The sequence below is a fragment of the Cygnus olor genome, chromosome 1 (genome assembly GCF_009769625.2).
Source record: "Cygnus olor isolate bCygOlo1 chromosome 1, bCygOlo1.pri.v2, whole genome shotgun sequence".
Taxonomy (NCBI): Eukaryota; Metazoa; Chordata; class Aves; order Anseriformes; family Anatidae; genus Cygnus; species Cygnus olor.
Window position 1 is genome coordinate 177,135,935 of NC_049169.1, and position 13,881 is coordinate 177,149,815.

Consider the following 13,881-nt stretch of genomic DNA (forward strand, 5'->3'; position numbering starts at 1 on the left):
TGCGATAAAGAATTAATTTGCATGTAAATGTACTGGAATTTGGCAAAAATACAAACACTGCAAGACAAAGAGAATTTCAGTAACCATAATTACAGGGTCACAAATAAGCTTTCTAATTAGCTATTGTGTGGGTTGCTTTTTTTTTCAGTGAAGACATCTATTCAATTTTTCTTACACGCATATTTCTACTTAATGTTTTTCAACACTACACTCCCTTGACCTCTCTCCCAACTGAAAACTTGTTTACATCATTTTATTAGATGTTTTGCACTTCAGCTTTGTGAACACCTACCTGCACAGGTCTACCATCCTCTTGTCCGATCATGTTCCTCCAGTCCTGCAGTGAGCGCTGGAGGCTGTCGAGCCCTGTCTCCCAAAGCCTCACACCACCTCCCATGTCCACACTAACCAAGCCTACTTTGCCCAGCGGTGCCAACAGGGCATCGGCATCTGAGACCTTAGAGAGCCAAGATGTATATGGAGAGAGAGATCCTGAGCTGAAAAACAAGAGAGTGTGTGATCAATCTCGAAGTTGCAATTAAAAATAGGATGAACATTTCTTTAGTTAAGGTGGCAATTACATGAGCACCCTCACTCCATGACAGACCCTAACTAAGCCCTGCAGACCTTTCATATGAAAGATTTCACCTACTGAAACTAAGTATGACTGGAAGATACCTATTCACAAAAGCAGAGTAAAAGACCGGGCCAAAAGGGAACACATTGCCTAGTCCACTGCTCTATTTCATCTATCTGAAGAAAGTTAGTCTTTACAAAAGAATACAAAGAACATGAAAAATTTAAAATTGTGCTACAGAAAAATACAAAACTAAAAAAGAAATAGGAAAGAACATGACTTAGGCACTAAGGAAAATATCTCTGCATCAACTTAAACTAGGACCTCTCTTTAACAAGAGCTTTAACAACTGCTTTAATGAGAGCAGAAAATTTAAACACTCAGTTAAAGATGGCACAGCTTTATGTGCAGAGAATCTTAGCACTGTTATAAACAAGCAGTCAACTTGCAAGCGAAAACTTACTGCTGAAATGGGGGTTTAACAGCTACATAAAAGGAAAGGAAATTGGTTAAATTAGGAAAGATTATTTGCACTTTCTCAGTACTAGTAGTGACACACATAATAACTTGCAACTTCCATTAATTAATACTACAATTCATAATTTAGATGAGCAAGGAAGCAGTTACTTATACACCTCTAAGACTGAAATTATAATGAACTAATTCAACTAAAGAAGAGTTACCTTAGCATTTGACCAGGATAACTATGCCAGAAGGAGGAAAGGTTTTTAGGTTTTAGCTTAGAATTATTCATCTATATGAAAAGTCACTTTACTTATCAGTTTCTAATGGAGTACTTTTTTTTTTAATCTGAAATTCTGCTCAGATTTATTTTGTGATAAGGAGCTTAAATCCTCATACAAGGTTAAGGAACGTGATGATGAAGTTTGGCTTTGTACTTTCTAATAAAGTCTCAGTGTGAACAAAAAGTGTGATTTTTTACTATTTCTGTGTAAATGCCTTACATTTCTTAATGACTGTAAGATGCAGGCCCATGGATCAATTATAAAATGGTGAAGAGTCCTGGAACTGAGAATCTGAAACTTTTGAAACTGAAATTGAAGTTTTCTTAAGGATGGGTGTATAAAGGTTGCTTGTAATTTGACTGAAGCCCACTTAGTACACAGAAAGTAACCATTTTCTGTAGAAGATAAAACTGTCCAGAAATTATATGTTACATTTAAAACATATAAATAATTACATCTTTTTAGTTCTCTATTAATTCTAAATTTCACAGATAATTAATGAAGCAGAATTAATTTAAAATAGAATAAATTCATGTTGTCGCAGACAACATCAAATAAGTAAAATTAAAAAAAAAAAGTCCTGACGTAGTTTTCATGTTTTCTTTAAACATGGACATTTAAGAATGCCATTTAAAACAAAAAAAACTTTATTATAGTTGAAAATGACAACTTATAATCAAAATACAGATTTAGATAACAAAATGTTTGCAAATATGCTCTATGATGGTGAGAGATAGATATTAAAACCATACAGAAACCATATATTTTGCCTATCTTTATGTATTATACAAGACACTTGTGTACAATGCAAGATAGTTGTGCATGAAAGAATGTGTATGTTCAAAAACGAGAACTAAAACATAAAGAAGCTCAAGTTATTTTCCAGGTCAACTTTATATTGGACCTTGATTCCTGGTTTCCTGACACCTGGTACTGGATCATTCTGCCTGTTAGACCCTAAAGAAAAAAAAAAAAAAAAAAAAAAAGAAAGCTAGAAAATAGACAGCAAAACAAAATGAAAAAGGGTGGGGGATAAAGTGAGTGAAGAAGGGTAATAAGCAAAGGGTATGGAATTGAAATCTGAACATAAAGCTACTTTTCGTATTTACTAATGAATTGTCACATTTTCATTGGTATCATGTAGAAAACAAAAATTTTTTGACAAAAATATGCTGCAATAGTTGCATAATTTTACAAGGTAGGTGTGAATTTCTTTCACCTTCCACATCACAAGAAATATTTGCTTATTCTGAAGTAATATGGCAGACTAAATTCTGTTTGCTCTTCCCGCAAGGCACAGGCTGCTCTAATCAATAAAATAACTTACCTCGGAATAGCAATGTATTTGATTTTCTTTGAGTTAAGATCTGTTACTTCTAAGTATCCAGCAGCTTGTGGAGGAGTGACATCTGAAAACAAACAAATGTTATTTTCCTGCTGCATGATTAACTGGTTATTGCATTTGCATTTAGCAGATTAAGTTTAGGCATTTCATTATACAGTACCTGTCAGAAAATGATAAATTTTTACATTCAACATAGGATTATAACTTGCAAACACTAAGCCACGTTACTATTATGATAGTGAGCATCTAGACAGGCAAATTATGGAAGAACAATGTATTTGTATAGCAAATGTAAAAATTACACATAAATACAGTCCTACTCACAAAAGCACTAATCAGGCATTACTGCAATCCTTAATTCACTGCTTTTATCTGTCACTGAAGACAATGTCAGCTGTACATCTGACTCAAAAAGCATATTGAGGAACATTTCAAAACATTGTACTTTTAATTATCACTTGAAAATTTCTCAATAATATTAAACTAAATGTTGCTGCCTGAAATTGAATCAGGTAGATTCTCAATATTCAAAGGTTTTATAAGTTCACAGTTAACAACTCTAGACTATCAGACATTTACTATTCCATTTATGAGAGAGTTTAATGAATATATATAACACTATGGTTTCTCTCTCAGAAACAAATCTGTGTGTTTGTTTGCCTATGTTGGCTCTTGCAAACATGTGAGTACACTCTGCCTGGGCTCAGAAGTGGCTTCCAGTTAGGAGCTGGCTTTCATCTACCTGGAGCAAATTGAGGAACTGAAGTTTTTCAGAAGAGAAACCAGAAGACTGAATTACACTGCATGGCATGGGTACAAAATATTATTGTCACTAGATGAAAGCAAGTCTAGATTTCCTTCTGAAACAACATAACTTTCAGCTCCTTGAAATGAATGAGAGCTGATGTTACCTGCAGAAGTGTTCATGTTTGCACACAGCACACAGAAAGACCAGTAAGATCAGAGATATAAGGGGACCCAATATTCAAATGAGTATAAAGAATAACCCACAGGAGCACATCATGCATATCTACAATACCTATGTATCTACAGTATGCACATGTACAGTAGTTTATCTGCTGAATTTACTCATGTTTTGTAAAAATTTAAATATAAAACACATTCGAAGTAGAGAAAAAAATCTGATAAAATACATGTTTGTAGGCCATGGAGCATTCTGTTTTGTCTAGATTTTGTCATTTTTAAAAAATGTGCTCTCTTTTTGGGTGGTAATGGAGAATAAGATAAAATTTAAAAATTCCAGTGAAGATCTAGAACATGTAGATATACTGAACTGGAAAAGGTAGAACTATAGGACAAGAATTAAAGAATAACATAATAAACTAGAGAGAGAACATAAATCAACCAAATTAAATTACAACAAGATAAAAGATTGCAGAGTAGGAAGCTGAAGAAAAGGTAATTAAATGTTTAAATTCAACACAGGAACAACTATCCAGTCCCCTAAACTGCAGTCAAAGATCTATGATGAACAACATACATAGTACATAGATGCTATGATGCTGTCAGAGCATGAGAACAAAACACAGGCTTTATATTAATATGAACATCAGATCTAAATAAACGCAGTTTGCTCCCCTCCTTATGAACGCGGAGGGAGTAAAATAGTTATGCCCAGCTCATCAAACAAATTAAAATGTAGACACACAAGACCCAGGGATGACAAAGAGGTTAGCACAGATGGGCTACAAGGACAAATTTAAGGAATTAATTATTTTTATTTTTGGTCCCAAAAGAGAAGATTACGGGAAATAAAACACGTACCATAATGTCTTACAGAATTTTATAAAGGGAGAAGTATTATGCTGACTGAGTGGAGTATTCTGAAGTATTCAGATTCATTTACAGCAAAACAGGCTGGATACTAGGTAAAGCCTTTATTATACAAGGAGAGTGAAGCATTGCAATAGACTAGTCAGGGAAGCTTTAGGATTTCTTTCAAATTAAGTTTTTAAGATAAATGCTAGAAAAACATTAGTCAAGAAGAGTCTAAACATGTAATATCCTGTTCCTATACAAATAGGTAGGCCAGATGACGTGCTGAGGTTATTTCTGTAATTGTGTGTTGTATTATTTCATTCCAGTTACTGCCACACTAATAGAGATACAAACTCAGTAACAGATTGTTATTTTATATTCATATATGGAAAGAGCTGAGAATCCAAGTAAATATTTGCTCTCAAGAAGCCCTCATTTCTATAGCCTTGTTTTTAGAATAAACATTAATTCTTAGTTGTTGGATTCTGCCATGAACTCTTGTCTAAGTTTACATTTTGTGGCCATACATCTATTTGGCAGTCGTTGGGGAACTTAGTACTTGTTATGGTTTCTTTTCAAACATAACAATTACCCTAGTTTACTGTTCCGATAAAAAATAAAGGAAATGATTTCTTTGCTTGTTATTCCTAGAACAGTTTTGGTAATACAGATCGGAGTGCGCCAGAGTTTGGCTGAGTACTTTGAATTATTAACAGAAATGGAAGGCTGTGTGCCAGAACTGACCAGTTGTCCAAGATGAGAAAGAAAGCCTGACAGAGAAGCAAGCTGAAGCCAGAATACAGAACAACTTCTCAGAGGCAACATTAATGCAAGAATTTCAAGGGACTGCCACATGCTCAATTTTGTGTGATAGGATGCCTTTGCTTCACTGTGTCATCTCCTATGAAAGGATACAGAGGTTTATGAGCAAAGCCTTACACAACTTGTGTAGATAAATAACCACAGGTTTCCAAAGCAGAAACAACAGCACAGAAGAACCACCGAATGTCTGAAGTTCTCCCCATGAATTGTGTGGTACAATTCAAGAATAAGCAACGCAGAACCTCCAAGGGTCCCAGACTGTATGTTATGCAGCTACTGGTAGCAGTCAAATGTACACTCAATTAAATATTCTGTCAACTGGTGAGAAGCAAACTCCAGAAGAAACAGTAGCCCAGTAGAGGGGGCTGTAAATACTGGATATCAAATGGTCATGGTAAGGACTAGTACCTACTAATCTCACCTTCCAAGAGAGTACATGAATGCACGTCTCTTTTCTGTTACCCGTTTTTTCTTGGAAAGATTTTGGATTCATGCTGTAACAATGGCAATCCTAGGTCCCTCCAATCTAGTGTCCTCACTCCAGCGTAGCTAGATGCTTGAAAAGAGTAAGAACCACGGGCAAGCATACACAGGTTATTTTCCTCAAGTCACCAACCAGTTCCAATTCAGGGGCTTCTTGAGCTGGATGTGCTGCCTCTATTTTTATGCCTTTGTATTTAGTAACATTCCATGAGTTTTCCTATGAATCCATGTTTCAGCATTCACAACATCCTTTTGCAAATGGTTTCACAGGTTGGTTCCCTACCCTGTGAAGAACCACCTCTTTTTGTTTGCTTTGATGAAGTTTCTACTGCTTTCATTGGTTGCCCGCTAACTCTGGTACCAAGTGTAAAAATTATTAATTCTTCCACATCTCCATGCCACACATGTTCTTGTAGAACTCCACTATATTCCTCTTTATTGTCTTGTCTCAAAATTCAGGAGATTTGGCTGATGCAATTTTGGTCATCTTTGCTGCCCTTTTCTGAACTTTTTCCATTTCAGGTATCACCCGTCTTGAGATGGAGGACCACAACAGTACACAATTAAGGATGTATGGATTTACACAACAGCGCAAAGATTTCTTTTTCTTTTTCTTTTTCTTTCTTTTTTTTTCTTTTTCTTTTTCTCTTTCTCTTTCTCTTTTTCCTTTTTTTCCCTCTGTTCCTGCCCTAGTAATTCTTAGTATTTTATTTGCTTTTTTGACTGCTACCGAGATTTGGACTATTTTAATAGAAGTATCATAACTCCAAAATCATGCTCCCGATCTGCTCATTTCACATGTAATGATCAGCCCATCATTTTAGACGTAGAATTTAGACTTCTTTTCTTCCTTCACGTACATTATGCTTATCTACACTGAATTTCATCTGCTATTTTTATTGCATAGTCAGCACTGCATGTCCTGTAATCCTCCATGGTGAATTCTTTGTTCTGTGAATAATAACCAGTACCATCAGTAAACATTGTCACCTCATTGTTCATTCATTTTTCATTTTTTTTCATGACTACACTGAGCAGCACAGGTCTGTGTAGGACTCCATGTATAGCTCCCTTTCCACTAGAAAAAATGACCATTAACTGATAAATGGAAAATGTCTGAAATCTTAAAAAAAAGGTGATGGACTAGAATACCTAGAGTCTTGCTTGGGTCTAATTTAATCGTATCAGTAAGGTCATATTAAACATGGTTCAGTTAAGATCATTTTTGTTAATTCATAAATTCAAACATGATTTAGAAAAGAAAAATCAATGATAATGATCTTCAAGATGGCCTTGAATCTTCCAACTCAAATTGCCATAAAGCACTTCACTACCTATAATTTATAAAAATGTCTATAAATTTAGAGGCATCAATCACTATTCATGAGCATATATCACACCACAGTTGAGTAAAAAAGTTAACATCTTGTTCAGCTGATCCACATGAAATTGTTCAGCCACACAGAAGCCAATTCTCAGACAGAGAACTTGTTCAGTTCATTCATATCCAGTCTTCAAAAAGGATGTCCCCTGTTTTTTAATTATATTAATCTAGTGTTATAAAGTGCTAATATATGACAGCAACTTAAAAGACTTTTACAAATAATGGTGTCAATTATAGCTTCTCATTTTGGAAACACTGAATCTCTCTCTCACCCTCAAATTAATAAACTAATTGAACAAAAGCTCAGAAGATTTAACTTCTGAACTTTTTTAACATCCACTTCAGGTTTTGTTGTTGTTGTTTTTACATGTGAAGGCCTGAAAAAAAATGACCCAGTCTGACCCTTCAGTAGTTTATAAAGTGTGACGAGATTAGTTCCAAGACTGTCATGCTAACTATAACTAACATTTTAAGTAAATTTTGAAGTTTTTAAAAGCTAACCTTTTCTTTGCAAATGTAGGTAACTTTAATTTTCTGTCCTGTTTTTATCTTTGTCTTTGCTTCTTTAGAACTTCTAGAGCTTAGACAGATAAAGAAAGACCATTGGAAGCAAAGTTGGGTGAGATGGGTGGACTACAGAGATGCTGTTTGCCACGAGGGTGAAAATTTGTGCAGACAAAGCTCAATTAGAGTTGAAGCTGACCATTATTGTGGGGAACAATAAAAAAGGCTTTTAAAAATATGTTAACAGCAAAAGGAGGACAAGAGATAACATTGGTCCATTATTTGATGAGGATGCTCACCGCACAAATAGGGACACAGACAAAGCGGAAGCATTTAATGCTTTCTTTGTCTCTGTCTTCAACACTGATGATGGGCCCTGAGACCCTCAGAACCCTGAGTTGAAGGACCATAACTGTGGAAACAATAAACTCCCAGTCAACTCTGAAGTTGTGCAGGATTTGCTGCTCCATCTGGATGCAAACATCTATGGGGCCCAATGGGATTCATCCCAGGGTACTCAAAGAGATGGCTGATGTCATCATAAGACCTCTCTCGATTCTTTTTCAACAGTTTTGGGAATCTGGAGAGATCCCTGTCAACTGGAAACTGGCAAATATTGTCCCAGTTTCCAAGAAGGGCAAGAAAGAAGACCCTGGTAATTACAGACATGTCAGTCTCACTTCAGTGCCTGATAAAATTATGGAGAAGATTATTCTGGGAGCTATTGAAAAACACTTGAAATACAATGCAGTCATTGGTCCCTGCCAACACAGGTTCACGAGGAGAAAGCCCTGTTTAATGAAATTAATTTCCCTTTGTGACATGGTTACCACCTAGTTGACCAAAGGATGTCAGCTGATGAAATCTTTCTGGATTTCAGTACAGCTTTCAGTACAGTTTCTCACAGTATCCTTCTAGACAAAATGTCCATCATATAGCTAGACAAATACATAATACAATGGTCAAACAATCAGCTGACAGGTCAAGCTTAAAGGGTTACAGTAAATGTGGTTATATCAGGCTCGCAGCCAGTCATTAGTGGGGTTCTGCAGGGCTCCATTTTGGGACCAGTTCTTTTCAATGTTTTCATAAATGACCTGGAAGCAGGACTCAGAGTTACACTAAGCAAGTTTATACTAAGTAAGGACTTGCAGAGAAATCTTGACACATCAGAGGGATGGAAAATCTCCAACTGCATGCAATTTAAGATGAACAAGTTCCAGATTCTGCACCTGGAAGGGGCAACCTGGGACATATACACAGATTGGGGGATGAGATGCTGGAGAGCAGCTCCATGGAAAGGAACCTGGGGGTTCTGATTGATGGCAAGTTGAACATGAGTCAACAGTGTGCCTTGGCAGCCAGGAGGGTCAACCATATTCTGGGGTGCACCAAGCACAGCATTGCTAACTGGTTGAGGGAAGGGATTGTTCTGCTCTGCTCTGCGCTGGTGCGGCCTTCACCTTGAGTATCGTGTGTGGTTTTGGGTGCCACAATGTAGGAAGGACATAAAACTATTAAAGAGTGTCCAAAGGAGTGCAACAAAGATGATGAAGGGTATGGAGGGCAAGATGTGTGAGGAGCAGCTGAAGTCACTTGGATTGTTCCACCTAAGAAGAGGAGGCTGAGGGGAGGCCTCATGGCAGCCTGCAGCTCCCTCACGAGGGGAGTGAAGGGGCAGGGGCTGAGATCTGCTCTCTGGGGACCAGTGAGAGAACCTGAGGGAACAACATGAAGATGCTTCAGGGGAGGTTCAGATTAGGAAAAGGTTCTTTACTGAAAGGGGGTCAGGCACTGGAACAGGCTCCCCAGGGAAGTGGTCACGGCATCAAGCCTGCTGGAGTTCAAGATGCCTTTGGACAATGATCTCAGAAATATGGTTTGATTTTTGGGTGGTCCTGTGTGGCGCCAGGAGTTGGAGTTGATGATCATTGTGCCTCCCTTCCAACCTGGGATATTCTATGATTCAAATAAATGTTTGCAGACAGTTACTTTTCTACTCTTTCAAAATAATAAATAAAAGGGTTTCTCTACACAGGGAAGTTAATCTGTGTTAAGTGAGAGCAGATATATTAGATCATTTATTTTGGAAAAGTGAGTTAATTTGGAATAAAGCATTTATTCTGGGACAGAGTTCACATAGTACAAAGCAGGAATAGCTTCTTGCACTGATGTATTCAAAAAATCTGCCCTTCTACCATACAGAAATGTTTTGGGGGTTTCTCTTTTGATAGTGATTTTCCCTTGAGACCTTTGCAAAACTCATGAATGCTGTTATTTAGTACTAATCAACACATATTTAGTTATTGGCTGAAGAAGCTAACGATACAATGATAACAGAAAACTTGGTGTGGCAGCACAAAAAAGTCTGAAGGTCTGTACTCTATACCTGTCTTATAAGTGATGGCTTTGCTATATGTGAATGTTGCTCATTGACTTGTACACAAGAACTAAAAAAAATGGGTCTCTTCAGATTGGAGAGAAGGTAGGTGTGACTGCAGTTTACAGTCATGTAGGTGATGTTCAAGATGAATGCAGACTTGTTATTCACCCAACCCTGCCATGCTAGAATGCGAAGCACTTGATAAATCTTGTTAGGAGACCGGTTCATGACACAGAGTAGTGAACTTGCGAACTTGCTGTGGAGACACACAAGTTTAAAAAGGGACCAGACAAATTTGTGCACAATGGGTCCATAAAAGGAGATTTAGAGGCAGGGATGTACCCTGCAGCATCCCTAATAAAACAAGAATGAATGGTGAGATCTGAAGTATGAAAGGAAAGAAACAGAAGTGCCTGGCTCACATGTGTTCTCTAAATAACCTCTCCTGCTGGCCCTGCTGGAAACAGAGCCAGGGTCTGTCTTCAAGCTAAGTGAGATGGATGATCAGTTTGACAAATATGGCATGCCTTACAATTGTGCATCTGAGCAAAGGTTGGAAAGCTGATTGCTGAACTGGAACAATCACGTTCCTGTAGATGGTTCCCAGTGTGGGCAAAGTGAGATCCCATCTGCTGGCATATTCACACTGTGGGTAGGCTGTTTAATACCTCAGAGGTACAGCATGTTAATAAGATACAAATTCACTTTAAAATTGGCAAAATGAAAGCAACTACTCTCATTTCTCCTCAAATACTTGCTCTGTAATTCTTTGAAAACATTTTGTAAAAATTCACAAGTGATTGCGGTTTACAAAACAAAAACAAGTGTGTACAGTTATTGCAGCACAAGTATATGAACCTCTTACCTTTTGGGTAAATGTCTTTCAAAGGCACATCTCCAGGTGCTAAAATTCTGACTATTTGATTAGAAGCCAATAAAGTTACACAATTGGTTTGTTTTGCAGCTCCTCTTTTCCTCCGGGCTCCATAATAAAATGAATCAGAAGAAGCATTGCGACTCAGAGAGGAGTTTCTTTTCCAGCTGTACACTTCACTGGGAGACTGCAAGAGAGAAGATTCTACTGAAAAAAGTAGTTACTATAATTGAGCCTAAAAAGAAGTATTCCTCAGTAAGGTCCACTTTCTGTTTAATTTCAGATCAAATGTAGCTACAGTGGTTACCTGATATGACAAGAAAAAGACTTGGATTATTTTGTCATTAAAAACTCTTATAAGGAGTGATAAAACAATAGGTCTATACAAGCTTTAGGAAGTCACACTCTTTGAAGATCTAAAGTTGAATCAACTTTTTTTTTTTTTAAACATTGAACCAGGAACATTAAAAAAAAAAAAACACTAATCTGGAAGCAAACTCTAAAATGAACTATTACCATAACCTAGGTTTTAACTAGTGTAAATAAATGCAAACATATTTCAGCTAATAAATTTAAAGGTAGACATTAAGGCTGTGATTTGGTCCAGGTTTAAAGACAAAAACGTAGGTAAGCACAAACCGTGCTTCATCTTTCTCTACAGTCAGTAGAGCCTAGAGAGCAAATCATCTGATCTTGAAGAAGGCTTCTACATTTGATCAGCTGAGAACTACTTCTATGAATAAGAGCTTAGATATCTTGTTCATATGTAATAAACACCTATACCACTTGAACTTAGAGGTCTAAATCTGAAGTGTTGTTCCACCACCCCTGCAGTCACATTTACATATACATGTAACACTATGTATAAGGAAAGACAGACCCCTAGTCTAAATCAAGGAGAACAAAGTGTTTTGTCACCAGTGTTAGTACAGAGGTATGTAGCATCTTTAGCACTCCCTCCTCTATGCTATCTCCCTTGTCCTGTAATAAACTTGCATCTATTTATAATGGTTATATGAATATATTTATAATGAATATACTATATATAATGAATATACTTTTCATATTATGAAAAGCTAGTGTATTCATTCTCATAACAATATAAATACGAATCAGGTAAAACTCAAAAGCAAACTGCAAAGCCACAGGGAATGTTTTGTTGTCAAAGACATATTTTTGAATCCTTCTGGATTTCAAAGTATTTTCTTCCATCATTTGGCTTTTCCCAGAATTCATGCCTGTTAAGAGCTATTTTTTCTAATTTGACCCAGTCTATCAGCCCATCACCCCTTATATGTATCAACAGACAGTAAATACAAGTTAAGTATTAAATATACCACTTTTATGTTCCCTGTGTTTACCTCCAGTCCTTGCAACAGCATTGATCATTGCACCATTAAGTTTCACTTTCTTTTCTGGTCCTTTTCTATTTTTGTCACAGGATTTTTGGATATAGAATGGGAAGGATTACATACAGTATTTATACTTAACCACTTCATTAAATAGTGACTGTGGGCATAGTTTTGTTACCATTTTCTGCATCTTTTTTCTTTTTCTTAAATCTAGAGGCTTGCTAGCTGCTGAACACTGAACAAAAAGTTCACATTGAACAGTTCAAAATGATACTGATATCATTTTTCTCAGTGGTTATATTAAAAAAAAATCAAAACACAATTTATAAAATATTCCTCTAGCAACACTATCTGCAACTTACCTACAGTGAATTTTGTCTGCGCTACACATTATCTTGCCCAGTTTCTTATTATTTCAAACTCCAATAAAATCCTTTTAGATTAGACTGTCCTACCAAATGATGTACATTACATGAATGTATCACTTACTGTCATTCCCTTCTTCCATATCATTTGGTAAACAGGTATTTAACTGGTTACAGAATAAATGAGATCATATTACTTCATTGTATAATAATGCTGAGTATTTACCAAGAGGTCTGGGAAACCAATAACAATAGTAGCGTAATTATGTTCATCTGAGAAAATCCTGTTGGGGGAGCTGATCTTTTGTCCAACAGCTGCACTGAGGTTTTCTGAAGATAGCTGGTCACTTGAAACTGCATGCGGCACACTCAGTTCTGATGCTAAACAGGGAAATTAAACAAAATGAAAGTCATTTAATCCAGATGTGCAATAGAAAACAACATTAACTACATGAGTGCTGAGCACTAATCATTGCTACTACTTTGAGGATAAACTTACTAACAAGCAGAAGATTTGATTATACTATACTATAAAAACGGAAAAAAAAGTCAGGAAATAATGTAATTTTCTTGAAGTTAAACACTTAAAATCAGGAAATAATTAGCTTTGTATTTGCTTATACCACTTAATTTTGTCCTCTACTGCACAAATGAGACACAAAGTCTATGGCATATAACACTATGTGATCTCATTAAAGATTGTTTTAATGCATGTGCACAAAAAGGCAAAATGTAGGTTTGTACAGGTATTTGTCAATGTGACATTTCTTGGTGGCTGTCTTTCTGTCTTTTCACTTTAAATAATGTTATCAGTAACACTTTTCTGGTAAATAATGGTCTAGTTTTCTTTTTCTTTAAGCTAAGAAAAACTAAATTTTATTCTGTGCATCTATAACAGACCTTTACCTTGCCTTATACTACAAACACAGTCAGAACTCCTGATCTGTAGTTCTGCAGCATCTCTTTTACCTGGCAGCAGGAGAAAATATTTCCTCCCTCAAAGGATGAATGAATGTGAGTCAGTGGAAAACCCACACCAGTCTACCTTTTCTTAGCTCTCCTGCCACAGGTTCTGCCTCAAAGAATGACAGCAGGCTGAAGATAATACATTCTGGGTTTGCTGAATGATTAGGAAAAAAAAATGGAGAGGGGATATGATAGCCTTTCATATCAGAAAAATAACATAACAAAGGATAAATAAGGCACAAAAAGCATGCAGCAATACACTGTCCACAAATACTTTGAGACTGGAAATTGTAGTAAGGCT

General features: G+C 36.4%; 1 protein-coding gene across 1 annotated transcript in view; it reads right to left on the minus strand.

Annotated features, from left to right (window-relative positions):
- The window catches only part of VWA8 (von Willebrand factor A domain containing 8), a 190,008-nt gene that overhangs the window by 43,248 nt on the left and 132,879 nt on the right, over positions 1 to 13,881 (minus strand). Inside the window, exons 34-37 of the mRNA XM_040541186.1 lie at positions 12,841 to 12,995; positions 10,889 to 11,084; positions 2,651 to 2,732; positions 293 to 497 (exon numbers count right to left, since the gene is read on the minus strand). Of these exons, the coding sequence (XP_040397120.1) occupies positions 293 to 497; positions 2,651 to 2,732; positions 10,889 to 11,084; positions 12,841 to 12,995 (638 nt within the window). The remainder of the gene's footprint in view (positions 1 to 292; positions 498 to 2,650; positions 2,733 to 10,888; positions 11,085 to 12,840; positions 12,996 to 13,881) is intronic.